This window comes from Diadema setosum, chromosome 2 (genome assembly GCF_964275005.1).
Source record: "Diadema setosum chromosome 2, eeDiaSeto1, whole genome shotgun sequence".
Classification (NCBI taxonomy): domain Eukaryota; kingdom Metazoa; phylum Echinodermata; class Echinoidea; order Diadematoida; family Diadematidae; genus Diadema; species Diadema setosum.
In genome coordinates, this window is record NC_092686.1 from 15,942,997 (window position 1) to 15,965,850 (window position 22,854).

General features: G+C 36.9%; 1 protein-coding gene across 2 annotated transcripts in view; it reads left to right on the top strand.

Annotated features, from left to right (window-relative positions):
* Nucleotides 1-1,271: 1,271 nt before the first annotated feature.
* The window catches only part of LOC140246183 (constitutive coactivator of PPAR-gamma-like protein 1 homolog), a 55,077-nt gene continuing 33,494 nt past the window's right edge, over nucleotides 1,272-22,854 (top strand). For both annotated transcript variants that reach the window (XM_072325623.1, XM_072325624.1), the window contains exon 1: nucleotides 1,272-1,861. In XM_072325623.1, coding sequence (XP_072181724.1) covers nucleotides 1,420-1,861 — 442 coding nt within the window. In that variant the 5' untranslated portion in view covers nucleotides 1,272-1,419. The remainder of the gene's footprint in view (nucleotides 1,862-22,854) is intronic.

Consider the following 22,854-nt stretch of genomic DNA (forward strand, 5'->3'; position numbering starts at 1 on the left):
AACCTTGCATCGTACATTTCTATGCGGATCTGTATCACCTGCACTTATATATTAATCCATAACATCATAAAATTATATTGCCAGACTGAATTGCATGGTAAATGATGCTGCTAGAGGGAGGTTACATGGATTTTTACTTACTACAAAGAAATAGAACAGCGTATAGTATTGTAACATGGAAAATCGTGCACATGATATTCCTTACAAAAAACCAAGGTGTGTTTTGTTGTTGTTGTTGTTGTTGTTGTTTGTTGCGTGTGTGTGTGTGTGTGTGTGTGTGTGTGTGTATGTATGTGTGTGCTTGTGATGTTTTTGTAGTGTTTGTTTTCGTGGAGGTTAGTGGTTGGTATACTTCAGGGGCCGCAGAACCATAGGGCCCAATTAGGGGGCTGCAGTCCCCCCTCCCCACGTTTTTTGGGACTGAAGAAAAGAAATCGGACCCTCCCCGCCAAAAAATAAAATGATAGAATAAAGTTGAAAAAAAAATGGGAAAAGATCACACCTGATATATTCCGAAAGTTCCATCCTTAGATTCTTTCAAGGGGGGGGGGGGCGGGGGGAGGGAGCGGATACCGATACCGTGTACCGTTGAACTTGTTGACCTCTGACCACACTGTCCGCAGCCCCTCCCCCACCATCCCCACCCTGAAAAACGTTCCGCAGCCCCTGCACTTATCATGATTATGATAGTTTGGATCATCATGCATCGTTTTGCGATCTGTCACTGTTGAAACGATACATTAGGCCAACAGCTGTATTCTAACTTTTAAGTGATCGCAAAATAAAACGTCTATCTTTCAGTAGCCCAGTGTCAATGTAACGTCAAAACGTGTTAGAGATACCCCTGACTTGTCCTACATAGCAAATATAACATAATTATGTACTACATATAGGAGTATGTGATATCTAATCCTGTTTGTTTACACCTCTCACTAATAACTAGGTTTGTCGTGACGTTTACGATTTATGACATATTATAATCATGTTGTCCTTACTAATATTACATTGTTATCAGTTGAGAGACACTTGGATTAAAATACACTATGAATTTTAATACGCAGTTGGTCCAGCAGTATTACGGGTAATGTGTGATAATAATATATTTCGCAATTTGATTTTCCGCGGTAATTGATATTGTCTCCGCGATTGCAGTGTTTACGTTGACTACTCATATACTTCTACTCGTGTTCACGACGGGAACCCAAGATTCCAATGATTTTAGAATCCTGCGCATGCGCATGACGGCTTTTGTCTGCTTTTGAAGAGCACATGGCGCGTACGTAGATGGATGGACTCCATCGTTTGGATGCATGTTCTTCGAACATCCACGATTTATATACAAAACTGTGGACCAATTTGGGGAACAACAAACCTTGTATGTTGTAACTATACTTTGGAATAAGTCACAAGCCTGGAGCCATGGGTATTTTGGGGTTTTTAGACTACGTTGAGCGGAATTGTCAGCAAGCATGCGTCCGAGTGGACCTGGGACAACTTGCTCGGAAGCGACTAAACAACACTGGTAAAAGAGGGAGAGCGTTGGTTGGGCAGGATCCCTTACTTTTGATAATAGATGCCGATAGCTGCCTTCATCGTCTCTATGGCGGGAGCTTTACAGACTGGGTGTGTGGAGGGCAGTGGAACAGTATGTTCCACTTTATTGATAATTTGGCCCGAGCGAGTAGGAGCAACAACATGAAACTAATTGTCATCTTCAATGGAAGTCTGGAGAAAAATCGAATCACGGATTGGTTTAGACAAGAAACTCAGACACGGAATACTGTCGGCCAAGTCTTGGGACATGTTCACAACAAAGGCACACCCCCTCCTAAAGCCTGGTTTACCCCTCCTGTTGCCTTAGGTATGTAGATATTCAGCAGAATTCAAGAACTACCCACGTTTTCACTTGTGTCTATGTCTTTGTTTTGGTTTTGCGAGGGGTCGATTATGCACACATGGAGATAGCGTCTCGCTGGCTGGCTGTGCGTAGCTTGGCTATCGTCATCGAGCAGTTCTGTGCTGTGTGCATGCATCTTCTATGCGACGATTGTGTGCCGATCGAGCTTGTGCGTAGAGGCGATCTGCGAGCTTCAACCAGTGCATGTGTGCATAAGCGGTGTCTATGTGCGTGTGTGTTTTTATGGGTATGGTATTACGTGCGTCGCTGTTATTAGCGACTGAGAGCTCCTTTTCAATTTGTACGCGAATCTTCAAACATAGACCGAAAGAAACTGTGTAATAAATGTCCATTGGCTCATTTGATAAGTAATAATTCATATTTGGGATAGCATAGGTAATACTTGTTCAATCTGTAAGTTTGAAAATGCCGAGCGCTCCGGCATCGCTTCATTTCCAGGTCTTGAGCGCTGCTGTTTCCAAGCCAGTTTATTGTGAGCAGTGCGCAGGTGAAGCCATGCGTACATACATGGCTCCTGCTTTACCGTTAGCTCCCACAAGTAAAAGTCCCGGAGCTCTGACGTGCAGCCATACACAAAAGATTGCCGTCTGTGTGGGAGCCACGGAGCGTCTGGGCGAGAAGCGTACACATGTGTTATGTGTGGCGATGTACCAGAGCCATCCAGCGACCTGCCTGATGTGCTTTGTCAAAAAGTCCTGGCTTTGTTTGGGTGCCTGGGTAGTGAGCATGCTGCTGCACGAAGTGCAAGTGCACGTGTGTGTGGACCAGTATTGTCTGAAATCAGCCTGTAGGATTGGGGGGGGGGGGGGGGGGGGTGAAGAAAATTACCAAAATAGGGGACTTAATGTTAGTAAACTTGTGCAGGTGTTGTGCTTTTTACGTCTAGGAGCAACAACATTGTCGAAGGCTGAAAGACAGCCCAAATATAAGATTACAAAGGCCACCAGTGGTTACATGCAATGACAGATTCATAGGTCTAAACAAACATAAAAAGATGAGCATATTTTCATTCATAAGCTTGTTTGAACACAGTGTGTGGCAGTGTCAAACTTCTTTACTTTTTCTTCTATGTGCACGTGCACGATATTTGACTTGCCTTGAAATGTAATTATTGCTATCATTTTCTACTCATAAAAAGATAGCCTTGAATTGGACAAGTACTGGTATTGGTAATCAACAACTTGTGCTTCACTGCTGATGAAATATTTTGTTATATTGCAATTTGTACTTGGTTTGAAACTTTATCATATTCTCAGACACTTCAAGAAAAAAAAAATGTCTTTTTTGACCTTGTATTGTGTAATGGAGTAAAACTGGGTTTGAAAGACTGCTCACATCTAAACAGTTTGTATGTTTTTCTTTGTGCTTGCCTATGTTGTAATGTATATTGACAGGGGAGACTTTGAATTGATAGGTTTAAACATGTTGCAGTAACATGCTAAAATTCTATGTAGCATTCAGAGCACTATTCAAAAAGACAAATTGTGACATGCTGAAAGGAAAAGTGTTGCAAATCAGTCAAATGTATCAAGAAACTTAAAAAGAAAAAATCTTTCCAAAGATTTGTATCCTTTAGCTATATGGCTCGCGTGTTCAGATGTTCAGAAATGAGGCTAAGATGGCACCAGATAGAGTTTACTGTATGTAGAACTTGAGAGCTTTGACGGCCCTATTTCTTGTTCCATCATCCAGTTGCTGAACAGGCTTTGATGAGAAGCACCATGGAAGTAGAAGTTTTAAGCAGGCCCTTGGCACCCAGCTGCATAGGATGACTTTGTGTTGTGTGCACATGTATTCATTCCCAACATCAAAAGATTTTTTTTTTTTTCATCTATGCATAATGCTAAAATTTCACGAAATATTTTGATAGTGTTAATATATAACTTTTTTTTTAACTTTCATACCATCATCCAAGTTGGTTTCAAGTATTACCTGTTTCTTGTTTACTGAATTTTATGCTGTTGTTGTCTCAACATACAATAACTTATGATCACATGGAATTAACTCATCAATAAGTACAGTCCTATGCATGTTCAAGTTAACTTTGATGAATCAGAGTAAAATGAAACAGAATGATGTACATTTCATAAAAATCAGACCAAAGATATGACAGAAATTGGATTTTGAAGTTTCACATGTTGTCATGTACAGTAATGCTGTGCAGGTTGCACCCCCGGTATAACAAAGTTCTCAGGATCGGTGGTTTTCGTTCATTTAACAAAGTTTCTTTGTGACCAAACATTATAGAGTGTAGAGATTTATAGATAACTTAGGGACCTGAATTTTTATTTTGTTTTTAACAAGGATTGTTTGTTTGTTTTTAATGAGAGTGCACTGTAATCACAATATCTTGCAGCATAGATTTGGTAATGGTATCAATCTCAGAAATCTTTGAAAGGTAAAACCATTGACCTTGCAAATTTGCACTGTTTCTTACGTGAAATTGAAAAGAAAAAAAAAACAAAACAGCATCTGACAGTGAAAGTTCAATCAAATTCTTTTGAAAATGAGTTCACCCCTGTTTGCTCTGTGCTATTTTTGCTATCTTCCCATCAAGTAAATTGCTAAATTACATATGTGCCCTTGATAAAGTCATACTTTAGTTGTTGTTGTTGTTTTTATTTAAAAGGACTACTTTTCTGCACAACACCTATACAAAATATATCAGTTATAATGCAAAAATGGAAAACAAACAAAAACAATGTTATGGAATTTTATTCATTGGATGGTGAGCTCTCATGCTACATCATGGAGTTGCCAATTTGTGCTTGATCAATCACAACTTCAAAAAATATAGACTGTCTTTGTTCTGATCAATATTTGCTCAAACTTTCACTGTCTTGTTCTCATTCATCTGCTTCTCTTGACACAAACCAATTTTAGGATGGACTTTCCCCTTAAAGAAAAAGTTGTTTTTGTTTTGTTTGTTTGTTTGTTTTTTTTTGAAAACACACAAAAAATAATAAAGCAAGTGAGACACCATCTGTAAAGGTTTTCTGGCCTTTTGATATAAGTTCTGGGACTGTCATTGGCTTCATCTCCACATATTCTGTTAAAATTAACTCATTTGTTTGTAGATTGTCTTTGTGCTGTCTTAAATTCTCCCCTAAGTTACTGGAATTCAATGCGACATTTTTCTAAGTGAGACTGAAGCGATCAGAAAAAATATATATATTTTCATTTGCAGGAGAGAAAATATTGTTTCCTGGGGACGCATGAAGCTGAAGTCTTGAATTCAAAGTGGTATGAATCCATGTTTCTAGTTTGTTTGAAAGTATGTGTGTGGCTGTTAGAGACTGAAATACTTAAAAAAAAAAAAAGTATCAAAAGACAATCTGTGGGTAGCTGTCAACTTACCTAACTTGCTGTCTTTTAGCAAGGTAAATAAGAGAAAGAAAGTAAACAATTGTTTCTTTTGTTTAATCCTTAACACTGAATAAAACATTGTAAAATGCTGGCCATGACTTGACTACTACAGTATACTGTATGTAAGAAGGGTGAGGTATGAAAGTAAAGAATGAAGGACAGTCTTTGGTCATGATTTAACCATCAGTAAGTTCTTCAACCATATTTAGGAATAGTGAGGTATGCAGACTGAATGCATAATTCTTTGATTTCAATGGTATTACAGTAATCAAGGTTTGACAACTTAAATACACAATACAATGTACAAGTAATTGATTGTTTCCCCTGTAAATTTTGTACAGAATAGTATCCCCAGGTAAACACTCAAAATGTGTTCCTTCCAAATTCACATACCCATTCCCATGGTACAATGTACAATTAGTGGCATCTCAGCTTTGTTTGATGGATAATGTACTGTGTTGTTCCAGCTTCCTCTGTTAACAGATATTGGAAACGTGATAAAGAACAAATTCATCAGTACTACTCCAAGGATGATTTGCCTAAAAGAGAAATGAGTAGCTTGTCTTTCAGTGTCATATTGGGACAGAGGCATACAATGTTAGAACTTTTCACTTGTATGTGACCTTTATAATTGTATAAGACATTGTTTTTGCTGTGTTAAAAAAAAAATGGAATATGCCTTCCTTTCTTCTTATTTGAATAATGAAATTGATATAAAATCTGAAATTGCTCCCTATGCTGCAAACAGGAAATAAATAGAAGGACTAGGTAATCAATGTCACAGTTTGATCTTTCAAGGTCCTAGTTTTAAGTGTTGTGATAGATTATATACTATGTAGTCATAACTTTCTTCATACACTTGTATATTTGCTGAATTGTGCTCAAGTACAACATGTACAGTGTACTTGTATGTAACTTTTTGATTACTGTAAAACGAGGAATGTTTGCATGCATTTTAATTTTGCAAATTTGCAAATTTCGCGAGAGCCAAGATTCACAAAATTAAAATGCACTTGAAGGCTCTTGTCTACACTATAATGCATTGAATGCCAGAGGCACTTCGCGAAAATTTCATGCTGTGAAAAAGGCCATCTGCTCCAATTTGCGAAAAAGTCATGCCGCGAAAATATTGTGTTTTACATAAAGTACCTTGACAGAAGTTGGAAGTTCTCCTGTACAGATTTGTAAGTTTTGTGTATTACTACAATTGTACATGGTATGTATCATTACCAGTAGATAACCTGGCTAATTGAAAACAATATCACATTTTCCCCATCTCGTACATGACTCTTCCCATTGCACTCGTACGTGACTGAACAGTGTAACAAGCATTGGTATTAAAGAATTGAAATAATACTTGTGTGATTGTGTCATAAAGAAGTCTAAAAAGCCTACCTTTTGTATTAGGGTATTAGGTACCATGTACCCATGAAAGAGTATGGAATTACATTAATTACTTCAAGTGAAATTGTTTAGTCGAGAGCAGAAGACTTTCAAATACTGATAATCAAGCAAAATCAGAAAATGGCACAAAAAACTTTGTGTTGAATTGAAAGTTAGTCTGAAAAGAAGGAGTAAAATTTTCCTAACACAGCAATGAAAACTTGATCAAAATCCAGTGAAAAAAAGTTTCACTGATTTTTCATTAAAACAGTCAAAATGGATATGCAAATGGGAAGTGATGATGTCATACCCTCACAACTTTGCCATACAGCTTGCCCATAATATTTTTAAATTTCCAGTTTTTCATTCAAACACAATTACACTCCAATCTCAAATCCCGCTATACATCTCTAACTGATCGTTATTCTGAAGGTATTTGACCAGAAATAACATGTTTTACCCTATACTAACAGAAATAGTGAATTTTCACCATTTTTTTGTACACCATCAATGGAAAATTGTGAGGTGATGACATCATCAGCTTACTCATTTGCATATCATGTCACCCGTTTGAGTTCAAATGTTCTGCACAGATTAGCGAAACTTTGCAAAATCATAACTTCCCTAATTTTTATCTGATTTTGATTAAATTTTCACGAATTGCCACTGGCATTCAATGCATATAGTGTAGACCACAGCTGTCGAGTGCACTTTGATTTCGCGAATCTTGGCTCTTGCGAAATTTGCTAAATCAAAATGCACACGAACATTTCTCGTTTTACACTAATGCCTGTCAATCAGTATCATGGCATCCTACTTGGAATAAGTGTCCTATGTGAAAGTGTTAATTAATATTGTTGCATGTACTTATTTGTGAATGTTACAAGTTCATTTTGTTTCCTCATGCACAAAGATTGTGCCTTGCAGGGCATGTAAGCTTTCCTTTAGATTGTAAACATTCATGTTCTGTGCAAGGCTCCAAAAATGCATTTTGTCATGTTTGCATTAAAGCAGCCAAGGTTGTAAAGCACCAAAGGTTTGATTCCAGGCAATGAAAATATGAAAAGTAATGATTTACATTTATCATTTTGGTTAGCAATTATAGCAGGTAGTAGTGAGTCAAACTATCAATATATTTCAGGGCATTTATTAATAAAACAAAAGTAAGCATTTTTGTTTAGCTACCGCTATTCAAGGTTGGACACGTATCACTATATTCATTAAGAATTTATGACATTTGTTCATTCCTACAAGTAGACAAGCCAGATGTCGTGGCAATCTTGAAATAAAGATTAAAAGTATATTGCAGTTTTTTGTTATAAAAAGTAACTCATATGGAGTTGTGTATGTTTCATGATCATGAGATAATTGTTCAAGTTGTTTTAGTGTGATTTGGACATATAGAAGTTGCTTTGAGGCAGCATTTCAAAAACCTTTAAAAAAATTATTGATCAAAGTTCTTGCATATGGGGAAAATTTTGTTGCTTTAATATTGTTGGCATTTCATGTCAGTTTTGCCAGTCCATGCAATTTAGAACTTACAGGAATTTTTGCCTTTAATCATCAAGAGCAAACAATATTAGATTATTCAGAATGCTTTTTTTTTTCTTGCAAGGGGTGGGATTATCAGGGCATTACCAAAAGGCAAAGCTACAATTTACAGATCATGTAAATAACACAAATTCCATAGACAGTTACACAAATGACCCAAAATACATATACAGCTGTAATAGATCATATTTCCCTTCAGTTCCAGAAGCATAAGGCAAGTACGCTTACCTAACAATCATTTTTAGCATTTTCATGTTTTAAATCTCCTGGTATCAGAAGCAACTTGACCGTATTGAAAAGGACCCCCTGGTACTACTGTGGTAGTCGTTCAACTCCAGCTCTACTGTGTGATTCACTGTGAATCACCTTGGCTTTTTGCCAAAGACTGTTACTCTGTGCTGTCGGAATTGTATATTTCTGAGCCATCTTTCCTGCCGTTCTAGTGTCAAAAATATGCTGGCCTATTCACGATGGTGATGTGTGTGTGTGTGTGTGTGTGTGTGTGATTTATGATGTGATATGATCTGTAGCTGCAGAACTTTATAAGGAATATATATTTTTCTCACATACCATTACTTTTGTACAATAGAACAAATGATTCCTAAATCGGTTGTGAATGAAATGATTCAACAGTAGTGTATAGAAAATTGCAAACCATTCTAAAGTTATTGGTTTCATTTACATTGGAGGTTTGCATTGTTTTGTGGTCTCGCACAGCATTCACCAAGTTGTAATATTTCAGTTTTGAATTCTGAAATACAATACTGCCATGATGAAAAATTTTATGGAGTTTGTTCAGGTATAGACAAGAATTACTCAAAACCATTCCCTCTAACTACTGGTAGAATCAACCAAAACTGAAAAGAGGGTCTTGTACAACTGTCCATTAAAGCAGCTTGCATTCCTCTGTAAACACAACTTTCATGTTTATTGGTTTACAACTGTAGCCACAGTTACTCTCAGGAACTGTGATACTGTGTGTGTGTGTGTGTGTGTGTGTGTGTGTGTGTGTAATCAGATGGTCAGAATATATATGGTCAGAATATATACATGTACAACCTGTATTCAGTATGAAAATTAGACTTGTAAGTAAAAAATAATTTATGGTCATTTTGGTCATTAGAAGATAAGAGTAAAAAACAGAACACAAAAAACAAAAAACAAAAATCATTGATAGAAAATGACGATGTTGATCATTGTTCTAAAGTGAATGTGATGGTAAAGAAAGTTTAGTTTCAACTGCAGGAAGCAAAAGGAATCTCAATTTGTGAAAAAAAAAAGGTTTATAATAGAGTACATGTTTACTTTTGTTCAATGATATGTTTATCATTGTGTGATCAATAGAGCCTAGTTTCACTCTTGATTTCCTGCCAAGATTAATTCTTGCATTAGTGGAGAAAGTAGAGAGAGAACTTTGTACAGTACAGGTACATATGTACAGTAGTATGTTTACCAAGAGACACTACACGTGTGGATAGTAAGTATTGAGGGGTCAAATGACATATTAAAACATGATGGAAAAACACTGATATAATATGGATGCAGTATCAAAGAAGACATTGATTTAGGCATCCTTGTAATTTTTAGAGAAATATGTCCAAAAGCTAGAACTAATGGTTAGATTTGTAGAAAAGCTGTAGAATACAAGGTCAGCTGCGCGATTCACTTTAAATCGCTACCATAACACCTCAAGTGTCACCAAAATGCTACAAGAGCTTGATTGGACCACTCTGGAACAGCGCAGAGAAAATGACAGGCTAATTATGATGTACAAAATACACAATAATCTTACTCCTCTTTCAGCACAGGACTATATTATCAAACAGGCTACTCAGTTAACGAGAGCCTCGCAACCACACTCCTATCAGGTACCATATTCGAGAACTGAATCGCATCGCCATTCGTTCTTCCCAAGAACTGTAAGGAACTGGAATTCCCTGTCGTCAGACATTGTTTCTGCGCCATCTGTGGGATCATTTCGAAACCGTCTAACGGTTGATCACAGTGGCTAGTTGTTTTCGTCAAATTTTCTATGTGCTTGTAAATATCTGTAAATAAATTGTATTATAATGTAAATAGCACCAGTCTGCAAGAATCTTCAGGCTATTGAAGGAGGCAGACTTAACCAGAAGAAGAAGAAGAAGAAGAATGTTTGTATGGCAAGTGTTATGTATTCTTTGCCTTGGAATGAAATATTGTGTACTTGTAATGTAGTTTCCGTCTGATAACAGTATTGTTTGGTAGTACAAAACTTCTTGGACATTATGAATGAAATATGTACAACATTGTATCATGACCAAGTCTTTGTAAGCAAAGCAAAATTAAGTGTAAACCTACCAACTTTTGAAGGTTCTTACATTCATTGGAATTATTATGGTAAATCACTTTGCCATTATTTCTCACTAATATATTGGTATTAATCATGTATCTGGATACCGTTTCATGAAAGTTGTCAGCCCTGACAAGCTTTCAGTCTCTGTCAATTACCATGGTAACAGTCAGTGACCAGAGCTTCTCAGCAAAACAAAACCAAGGATTTTACTGAAATTGTCAGAGACTGACAACTCCTTTGGCCTGACATCTTTCATGAAAAGATGCCCAGACCTCCGTGTGTATAAACATTCTGTGTGTTTCACTCTTAAATGTATTGTTTACCATTGCGAGCAGTGACTAAAACAAGTGTTTGAGTTATCACATGGTATGTACACTGTATTTGTGGGTCAGTTGTGTCACAAAACATCTTACTGTATAAAGATTTTGCAATAAAATATAAAATATACGGAGATATCACTATTTTCTCAGTAAACCATAATCTAGACGGTTTATTCTAGAAACACTACTTTACGAGTCATTGCTCACATTTTGTATATTCAACAATATTTAACACTGATTATATTTATTAACATTTTTATATTGGTTGTTTCTATCCCTAACTCACATTTTAGAACTATTTTGAAGCACTAAAGCTGAATTTTTGTTTCATCTGCAAATGGTAAATAATGCTTTTAAAAAGCCTTGCAACGGACCGGAGCCTTTGTACACGCTTTAGAAAATCAGGAAAATAAGGAGCGCTTTAAACATTTACCCCAGTAAGAATGGGAAGAATGCGAACCGAAGGCTCTTCCAAGAAATGGCTCTGAATTTTGGGCTCTCCCCTGTTGTGCTAAGTTGGTTCGGTGCCCAGTAAGTTCAAAGGTCATGCCCTTGTTTGTACGTTGTAGTCTCCCCTCTCTTTGTAAGTCTGGCAGAAAGCTATGCAAAATGTAATTAACCCTTTGCATATAAACATGGCATCCCAATGAATCTTATACTAAGGAAATTTGAGAATCTCATAGGGAGTATGATAAAGTATTGCTCACTATTTTTTTGAACAATGGATATTTAAAAAAAGTCATTGTCTGCTACATGTATACAATGTATCTTTAATCTGGAAAAAATGTGATACATGTACACTTGTGTAGGTCTACATACTATACATGTAGATACTGAATTGGATATTTACATTTTCATGGCACGCACACATCGCCAGCCATTTGAATTCTTATAGCACTGCATTGGTAAATCTGTGTGTGCCTTTGCTTACTGCAAGTGGTAATGCTTAATGAGATGCAGTATTTTTGTCTAAAAGATGCTTTTCACCTTTCTTGTACTTCTTTGTAAGTCTTTTGCCATGGTTACAAAGTAACATCCCGGTCTGTGAATATCAGTGATGTTATTATTATCTATTTGTACTTAGCCAAAGTATCCTTGATGTATCTCTATCGGGGAATTTGGAATGGCCTCTCTTCGGAATAGGTAACAGGCAGGTGACATTTTGGATTGAATATGAATTAATTAAATAAAATATGGGATGAACAAATCTAACGGAGAAAAGGGATGATAGCTTCATTTACAGCAGAGTCTTGAATATGACAGGGGATATCAGGCATGACATAATTTTTAGGATTAAAGATCTTTAAAATCTCATGTGTGTAGAGTCTTGATAGAAATCATTTGATGAACAGTCAAACAAGGTAATAATTTTAGTTGAAATATGAAGTGTGAGTTCATATCATATCAAATGATCTAAAGCCATCAAAACTGGAATTCATTTTCTTTTTATATTCTGAGTAATCATGTAATGGATTCATAAAATGTGTCAAAAGGTTCTTGACATTTCAATTCTGTTCAAAAGATCTTTAAAAAAAAGGTGTTCATGTTTTTGGCAAGAGCCTGAAAATCAGATTACAATTGTATGCTTCAGATAGTCTTGTGCCCAGCTGGTGTGAAATTTGCATAAGAATGGCCATTACAATCATGTGGACAGGTGCTGCATGTTCTCCTAGTCTCCAGGTGCAGACCTTTACTTTGCACATTGTTTGTACAGTTGTATGCCCTCTTTTATTTATTATTTATTGCGAGACAAACCCATCACAGGTTTTAAGATTTGCCAGTGAATATATATATATATATATATATATGATTATTTGACTGAGCTGAGATAAGCAAAAATCAGCTACATGTATTATGTGGAAAATGAAAACATATTCGAGACAAATAATGTACTTGGTATTCAAACAACAATGCCAATTTTGCTGGAAGTTCAAAGCCCTTTTCACCAAAAACATTTGAATTCATCTATTAAAGATCGTGATTTTCCTGTGATAGAGTGACTCAGAAATTGTCATATATGCAGTACTAAAGGAACATTCAAGTTTGAATATTTTAATTGATATTCTGATTGTATTGGCTTGGTGATGAATGTTAGCTGTATACATCTGTAGATGGAATATCTTATGATGAAGAAATTTATTTTCTCTAGTTGTACATGAGGGTTATCTTTTCTTTTAGAAAGTGCATCACATCCCAGGCATGTCTTAGCTTCTTTTTCGACATCCTGCTCAGGCAGCTGGACCCTGGGTAAGAAAAAAAAGGGGGGGGGTGGGGGAAGAAATAGAACATTGAAAGGACTTTGTTTACTCTCAGTAGTAGAATCTGTTGGGTTGATTTTAGCTGTTGAATTGAACATTGTTTCCAGATAAGAGAGTAACAAGTGCATAAAAATGAAATGGGTGGAACTGCACTAAAAATGTGCACTGACATTAGAGGATTGCTCTGTTTAAAGGGATGGTATAGTTTTGGTCCAGATGGGGGGCTTCACAGGTTTCCATTTTTTTTTTTTTTTTTTTTTGTAAAGATAATGAGAAACCTGTTATGAAATATGGAAGAGCATGCAATCAAAGTTTATTTGATGAAAATTTGTTCAGAAATGGCTGTCATATCCCAAAACAATGAGGTCTTAAAGGGGAAGGCTAGTAACTGATCAGTGGGAATCAGTGGAAATGCTGGGAGATGATTGTTCCAATCCTTATGGGATTCATTCAAGAGTTCATTGTATATCTATTGTAGTGTGAAAATGATTTGCTTCAGAATGGTCTCATATTCAAGTAATGTGCAGTTTAATGCTTCCAGGTTAGCGTCCCTGGTCAGTGACGGAGCATTAATCTGCACATTACTTGAATATGAGACCGTTCTGAAGCAAATCATTTTCACACAACAATAGATATACAATGAACTCTTGAATGAATCCCGTAAGGATTGGAACAGTCATCTCCCAGCATTTCCACTGATTCCCACTGATCAGTTACTAGCCTTCCCCTTTAATGAAAGGTAGGTCCTACCTTTTATTAGGATCACATTGTTTTACCTTTTTTTTTATATTTCTGACATTTCAAACCATGATTTTTCATCACATAAACTTTGAATTCCTCTTTAAATTGTATGCTGTTTAACATTTCATAAGTGGTGTCTAATTATCTCACAAAATGTCAAAATCTGCATCTCCCATCTCAACTCAAACTATACCATCCCTTTAACCCTTTTAGAACCAATGTTTTGAAAATGGTGGTATTATGGACAATAGGGCAGGCAGTGGTAGTGGCAGAGCCAAATGTGATTCATTTGAGATATTGTTCATTTAGAACCATGTTGTGACAGAAATTCTTTCATGTAGCAGATAAAGAATTGAGACCAAATGGCTTATTTTGCAGAAGCCAGTACACCTTTCTCAATTTCTAGTTGCACCACATGGTACTCTTTGGCATAAACTTGTTGGGGATTGTTTCAACCAGTCTGTAAACTCCACAGCGCTGGTCAAATGGTGGCAGCTTCTGACTCGATCTGTCATCCCGGATTAGCATTTTAAAAAAAAAAAAAAAATTGACGCAAGTTAGAAATGTGTGATCCAATGTCAATCTACATGGTATAAGTGTTGTTAGAGGTACAAAATAAACTTCTGCAGTACAAAGAAAAAAAAATGATGGTTGACTCTAACCAATTTTGGATCACTTGGCTGATAATTTCCACTAGTCTTCAAACCTGCATACTGCAAGCTGTTGTGCAACATTAGCCATTCATTATCAGTCACCTGATCAGATGGTTTTAAAATTTATTCCATCCATGTATTTAAAAAGTCTTTTTTTTTCTGTATTTCATTTTATATTTTTTATCACTCTCATGGTGCCATAGGTTAGATTTTAGTCTACTTTGATCATTTTATGTTGTAGTGCTAAGTGAGGAATGTGCAACTCTCCAGAAGACTGCTCTGTGTATAATTAAACCATCATCAATATGTACAATTTCTTTTAAAATACCATGTTGGGAAAGATGACATGAATATCATTGGTGTCAGAAAATCCCCCACCCCCATAGGGTTGTACTATGAAGCCTTTTGACAAATGGATAGATAGCACTCTGCTGTGTTGTATTCCACAGTGAAGTATTGGGCATATTTTCTGTTACAATGATGCTTCAGAAAACATTTCAAATGTACTGTAAGTCAAAAGCTGCATACTATGTTTAACTGCGTATTTATGTATAACAGATTTCACTTTCAGACATGCCAGTATTAAAGCTAAACGACATTTTAAGAAGCGACACCTTATCCATAAATATCATTTTGTGTGTGCGGTAAAACTGCATACATTTTGATCATAATGTAGATAGTTGAAATTCATTGTGCATTTTACATTTGTATTCACGGATGAGTAAGAGAAAACTAATGGGGACAAAGATATGCAGAGCATTAATTTCAAAGGCAGAAAAACAGTGCAAATGTGTCGGGTCTGAATTATGAAACTAGTGGGCAAGTGCGGTCACACTCCTGTATACTTGGCGCGCAAAGCAACAGCTGCTGTCGGATAGCTTTTGTCAACATTCTTGATCGTTGGCAATAGGATTTGACTTCATAAGGCCAGGAACTGCTTGGCGATCATTGCCAGCCCATGGCAACCGGTGGCTAGTTTGTATCCTACACCGTCCTTAACAACACGTATGGATTCTTGCTTATTGGGTCTGACAAATTGCCAAGAGTAGAGTCAGGATGTTTTTGCGCGAGTCTCTGAGAATACCACAGAAATTGTTTCTGTAAAAAAAACATGCTCCTCTTGGGACATCCAAGTTGATGAAATTGTCTTCAGCCAACTTGCAAGATTGCGCTAATGACTTTACTGCATGCAAAGGAGAGTAACTCATTCTCTGTGGCCAGACACACATTTGTCACACATTTGTTGAAATGCAGGAAAAGCGATATTTCTTGCCTTTTTTAATTTTTCCTTTTCCTTTTCCTTTTTGAGCCATTTCTTAATTTTGTACAACATCTTAAAACCTAATGTTCTGGATGTCATGAAGGTTGGATTTAAAGGGATCATATATACAATGTAGTTTTGGTTGAGACCTAACTTCAGATTTCTAACATTCTTCAGTGAGATAACAAGAAACCTCTTATGAAATATGAAAGAGCAGGTGATTCCAAAAGGAATTCACCATTTATTTGATGAAAATTAGTTTGGAAATGACTGAGATGTCCAAAACAGAATGATCCCAATAAGAGGTGAGACCCATTTTTCATTACAGTCTCTTTGTTTTATTTTGTTTTTGGATGTCTCAGCCATTCCAGAACTGATTTTCATTTAATAAACTTTAAATTCCTCTTAGAATGATATGCTCTGTACTATTTCATGAGTGAGTTCTTGATATCTAGCAAAAAGTTATTTAAGACCAATCCTTATCTCCACCAATACTATACCATTCCCGTAATGCAAATTAAAAAATATGTATATAAGAATAAATAATGTGCCAGTACACATGTACACATATAATTATGTATATGGATAAGTTCGATTTGATTTGAAATCAAAACCCAGTAGTGAACTGACACCAGCATTGCCTAGAGTCTCAAGCACAGCTTGTTTCATTTAGCCATGAGAAGAGGTTGTGTACATATTCCTAGAAAATTTAAGGAAAAAAAAAAACAATTACAAGCAAAACTTTTTTGTGCATGGCTACCAAGTACATGTGTAGATAAAGTTTGATTGCAGATTTGTTAAGATTTATAAAGCCTTTGTTGTACATGTACATTATTCAATTTCAAATTTGTACTACAATGTACACTGTAAAGTGTAAGTGCAGTTCTGTGAGCAGAGCACATTTAGTAAAAGGAGAAAGTTTGTTGATGAGTACTCTGTCTGGTATGTAGAGTATGGTTTGAAAATAAACACAGAGGGTCAGTTGATTGTATACAGTTGTATCGTCTTCCTACCAATGGCTGATGGTAAAATCACTTCATGGATTCTGTTGCATTAAAAGACTAAGTTTGACTTGCCTTTGGAATGGGAACTAATGGAACCGCAAAGTGTGTCAGAGTAATGGTTGGGAGCCAGCTGCCCAGGGATGTACAGTAGGTACAGTGCTGGGTAAATATTCATCAGTGGAGACAATTTTCATCAGCAGTGGCTATCGGGAAGTGAGGTATCTTTTAAAGAAGAGGAGAAAGAAGATGAGGGAGGAGGCTGTGGATGAGTCATGTAGGAGGAGGTAGTCAGAGATACCCTCTGCATCTTTGGTTTCGACATACATCTACATTCATGTGTGTGAAATGCTCAGAGCTCGGTGTATTTCTTTTACCCCCATTTCCCCCACCCCCTTCCATTTCACTCTTCCTGCTGAAAAAGCCTACATGACTCACAAAGTGGCCTTGTACTGCATGGACACATACACAGAATTTATTCTAAATGTGTGAATAAGTTCCTCTCGTGATAATGTTTTCCTGTATACAGTGTAAGTTGTACAAGATGTAGATAATTGGCATTTCATTATCTCTGGCACTGAAATAGGCCATTTTGATTTCCTAAACCTCAGAGGGGTTATCTGGTTATCATGTGTCAGAAAACGAGTGCTGAATTATTCATCATTATTCTTAATTTGCAGTTAATAAAACTAGCATAAGCAATGAGTCCACAGTTTTTTCTGGAACAGAAGTGACTTTAATCCATTTTGGAAATATTCTGCAGTAAACCGCGTTTGTTTTTGTGCTCCCTAATGAAACAAATTCTACAAAATCTTGTTTATAAACTTTGTACATTTTGAGTTTGTTAGAAATTTGTTCATAAGTAAACCCTTTGGCTTGTTCCTTAAAAGTAAGAAGAAGAAAAGTTTTTCCTCTGGCTCAAATGTTATGCATTGTTCATTGTAGGTAGATATGTCTCCACCCTATTGGTACAGGGGGCATTTTTTATTCAGGTTTTCCAGCTGTATGTCTGTCCGGCCAACCATGTCAGGTCTAATACTGAAAGTACTGTAAAACACGATATTTTCGCGGCATGAAATTTTCGCGAATTGGAGGCGATGACCTTTTTACGCGGCATGAAACTTTTGTGAGTTGCCTCTAAACATTCAATGCATATAGTGTAGACAAGAACTTTAATGTGCATTTTAATTTCGCAAATCTTGGCTCTTGCGAAATTCACGAAATCAAAATGCACGCAAACACTCCTCATTTTACAGTAATCAGAATCAATGAAACAAACAAACTAATCATCCTGAGTTTTACCTGGGCTTGTCTGGCCTTTCGTACCAGGAATGTCCATGCATAATATTTGGTAAGAAGAATGAAAATAAACAAACAATTAAAGTTGTGTGAAATGACAAGGGCAAAAATTCACCAGTTGATGTTCATTGGTATCCAAAATTTTGCTTACAGTGTCATTTTGAGCTGTAAGTGTTTGTATAAATGTAGCTGTGACTGAAAAAGTCATACAATTAGCAATATTTTGTGTGATGGCTAGAAATAGACTGGAATTACTTTTTGTGGATGGGGAGTTGAAGGGTCAATTTTCAAGGTCAGTTTAGATTGAAAACTTCTCAAATATGAATGGAAGGCTCTGTATTCTGGCAAACAGCGATTCATGTTAAAGAGGATGCATTGCAGTTGACTGTATTCTTCCTTTATATGTTATAATGTTTGTTGTTGATTGCAAGTTGTTTTTTTTTTTTGGGGGGGGGGGGGGAGGCTGTATTAGACAAGTCTTTCACAGCTTTAAACTAAACCAATAGCATAAATGGTTGTTCAAATTCATGAAATTCTTCCATCTCGACGGAAGAATTTCAAGAATTTGAATAATAAAGCAGTACCCGCTGCATGCTATAAAGATTAGAACCAACACTTGCTGTCAGGCGAAAACTCGGTGGTCTAGTGGAGATGACGCCTGTCCGGTGATCAGGAGGTTGTAGGTTCGAATCCTGCTCAAGTATGTACGCCCATGATTTTTTATCATGGCTACTACTTACAACATGTAAACACTGATCAATTCAGTGCTCATTTACGTCGATAAATGGTTGTTGTTTGTTGTCTTTTCTATTTACCCAGCATAGTCATGGCCATTGTTTATCGGGGCTGTGTTTCATGAAGCGCTTTGAAATAATTGGAATTACAGCATTGTATTGCACATTGCAGTGATTGTAGGTATAGCAATCAGCTGCAAGCATTTTGAGTTACTGCTATACGTTCTACAAAATTGTATCAAAATTTGCTACTTACAACAGTCATAAACATCTATATCTGTGGTCACCAGATCGACACTTTGTACCTCTAATAGTGATCAGTCAAGTGCCCTACATGTACATGTACCTGCTCCACCTCAGGTGACACTCCTGTTCATGTTGTTGAGTATTTTAACATTATAAATGGTGTATTCTCTCATCTAACTTACGTAGATCACAAAACCTTCTCTATATCAATAAAATTGTAGTGGCCTTTTGTGTATCAGTCGTGAACTGTCGCATTAGATTGTAAATGCTTGCCAAAAGCTCATGAATCTCCTTACAATGTGACAAAGGCAGCAGAGGGTTGAATGTTGAAGAGAACACATCGTTGACGTCAATCGACAATGGCATTTTGAAAGTGAATCTTGCAGCATCACTAGATATTAAAATACAAAGCATGGATTATGGAAACATTCAGAATTAATGTTTAACCCGTTGAAGACTAGTCCCAAGTATACTCTGGCAGGTGTCAATGGGAAATGTGTATAGCAAAACCAGCTCAACGACCTCAATGGGTTAATGCAGTACATTGACCTGTAGTTTCAATGGTGAATGCCTCTGAGGGTAGACTTGCGTGATCTAAATGCCAAATAAAGCAACAGATCAGTAAAGTTATTGAAATGTCATTATGTATAGACAAGCATGGCATCCTATGACCACATTAAGAAAAAAAAAAATCATTCTATATCTCCAAAAGCACAGGTATTCATGTATTTTCATAATGACTCAACTTCAGTGACAATTGTAGCACAATTTTAACATCATCACATGTTTTACAACGGAAGGCAAAGTTTGTCTTTCATGTAAGTTACATGGCCTTATTTAATCTAAAAAAGGGAAATGGCCTGCATACTGTATAATGATACGAAGTGGTATTAGATAATACTTTCTTGTACACATACAATGTATAGTAGTGTCAGAATAACATCTGGATTTGCTTAGGAAGGAAAAGGTTTGATCTCGTGTTGATTTTCTGAATACATAACAATGTACAATGTAGTTGATGCCTGTAGTCACAATATTTTGCACATTGTAACTTTATCTTGTCATCTGCTATTAAAAATGGATTGTGCTTTTTATATGCATACAATAGATTAATTGCATGTTAACCATTAGCCTAACTCAGGCATAAGTTTTAGTGTTTTTATGATTGCTCTGACCCAGGGTGTGATTGTACTGCATCTGCAGTCTACAGCCCATGGCGGCATCAACTATGCGTCGGCATGAAATGAGCCTCTGGCCTAGATGTTACTTGTTATTCCACACTACGAATGATACTTCACATGCTCATGGTTCCCTTCCCTTTATACAAGTCTAGCGTGGTAGCAGCAGCCTGTCTTCATTTGTACCTTCCCTCCATCAGTTAATACGACGCATGCAAGGTCGGATGCCTTTTGTTATTGGCTCTGAGAGAATAATTCCAGTACACTGCATGAAGTGTTTGATGAGGTTAGCTCATCTTTGTCTATTGAAAGAGTCTTCATATGTTCATGGGAACATTTTTGTTCATACCTGGTGGAGTCGATGTTTCATAATTGGTTTGCTTCATAGCTCACTGGAGCCAAATGTCACATCAGATTCACAAATACACAGCAATCTGAAGCATGGGAGGCAGCATCATTTAGGAATTGGTTTATAATGTGCTAGATATGCTGTAGATGAATTAATCATTCAAACTTCATACTAATCATTATTTTTTTTTTTTTAAATAGTAAGCATCTGCTTAAATAAATACTGTAAATTCATAAATATTCGCAGCATAAAATTGTCGTGAATTGGAGCCGACAGCCTTTTTCGCAAATTGCCACTGGCATTCAACACATATAGTGTAGACAAGAATATTCGCATGCATTTTAATTTCATGAATCTTAGCCCTCGCGAAATTTGCGACATTGAAATGCACACGAAAATGTATGGTTTTACAGTATGAGCTGGTGATCTATAGCAGGGCTGCGATGGTAGAACTGTCTTGTACAGACTGTATAAATGAGCGTCAGAATTGGTAAAATCATGTAATGTCCATCAGGTGTTGCTGCAAAAAGAACAGCAAGAAACAAAAAAAAAAAACAAATAAACAAAAGGAAGTTCACTAAAGACCCAATAGCATGGGGAGAGAAGGTTGACCGGATTGATTTGATCTTCATTCGCTACCCACCAGGGTATATCAAAAAACCATGTCTGGTGCAGACCTGCTAGAATAGAATTGCCCATCAGCGAACATGTGCATTGAAGCGTTCACTTATTGGTAACATTCAACCCAAGTCAAGATTCTTTGGCTGTGTGTGTACTTACAAGGCGTGTCTTCATCAGCCCTAAGTTCAAACTAGCGGGACATTTTGCGGTCGTAGAAAATAGCCCGATAGAGCGAATGTGCGTCTTCATCAGCTCGAACAGCCTACTTCGGGAAATTAGTCCGAAAATTGATGCATGCGCACTATGCATCATTACTCTGCCTATCTCCCTGTTCGAAAGTGGATTTCCCGCTCAAAATCTCCTACAACACCGTATGTACGATACTACAACCAGGGAGGTGAGCAGTACAGCAAATTCTCTCCAAAGGGATATTAGTAACGCTACTCTTCTGTCCAGTGACACATCTTATACGAAATGAACGAATTGCAATGTTTAAACAAACCCAAAATACACACAATCTGCAAGAATCTTTAGCTAAGGTAGAGTGGACCAGAAGAAGAAGTTTACAAAAAACAGCTAGCATGCACGGAATCACCTCCCTGGTTTTGAAGATGTCAACAACAGTAGGCCTAGTACACACATGTGATCCTTGAATACGCCGTGAGTGTATGCACTATACATGTACACAATCACTATAGCTTGTACATGCGCTTTCAATAGCCAGCTGGCTAACCAGAAGCGTGGAGGGATCGAGAAAATTTCGGGCTGATGGAGACGCACCCGAAATAGCGCGCTATTTCACGAATTAGCGCTCTAGTTCACGAACTAGACCAAGATTTCGGGGGAAATTTTCCCGATCAAATAGCGTGCTATTTGCGTCTTCACTACACAGATAGCGCGCTATCTTGACATCGGACTAGTTTGGTAACCGCAAGATAGCGCGCTATTTTGAAACTTCGGGCTGATGAAGACACGCCTACAGTATCTAGAGATCAGTGATGGAGCTGTACACAGTTTTTAATGGGATTACCAAATTGATTGTTATTATACGAGGCAGGCCAGACTTCCCATTGCATGGTATCCCACACTAACAGGTCTTAAAGGTTGGAGGAGACTTGTGCTTTTATAATTGTCAATATTACATGCCAGTTTGTCATGGACTGGTTTACAGTGCTCTTCAGACTTTAATAGGAAAAACAAATTTTGATTTACACGGTAAACTGTCCATTCAAACTTCATAGTAATCATCAAATTATCTGTAAATAATTAGCATCTACTTTTTCAAAATGTACTCTAAAACCATACAATGTAAATAATGGTGACATGAAATTTTAGTAAATTGGAGCTGGTGGCCTTTTTCATATATTTGCCACCTGCATTCAATGCATAGTGTAGACAAGAACTTTAACATGAGTTTATTTTATGATGTGTGTGTATTTGACAGAGTAAGGCAAACTTTGCTTGTCTGGTGCAGATGTTACGGCACAGTAAAATGTAAATTACAGGTATACTATTTAGCTCATTCCCATGCTTTTATCACATACAAACGTGGTGTGCTCCAGAAAGTTGTAACATTTACAGGACTTTGTATTGTGCCAAGATATTAATTCCCAGATGCCCTGGTAATGATGTTGAGGGAAAGG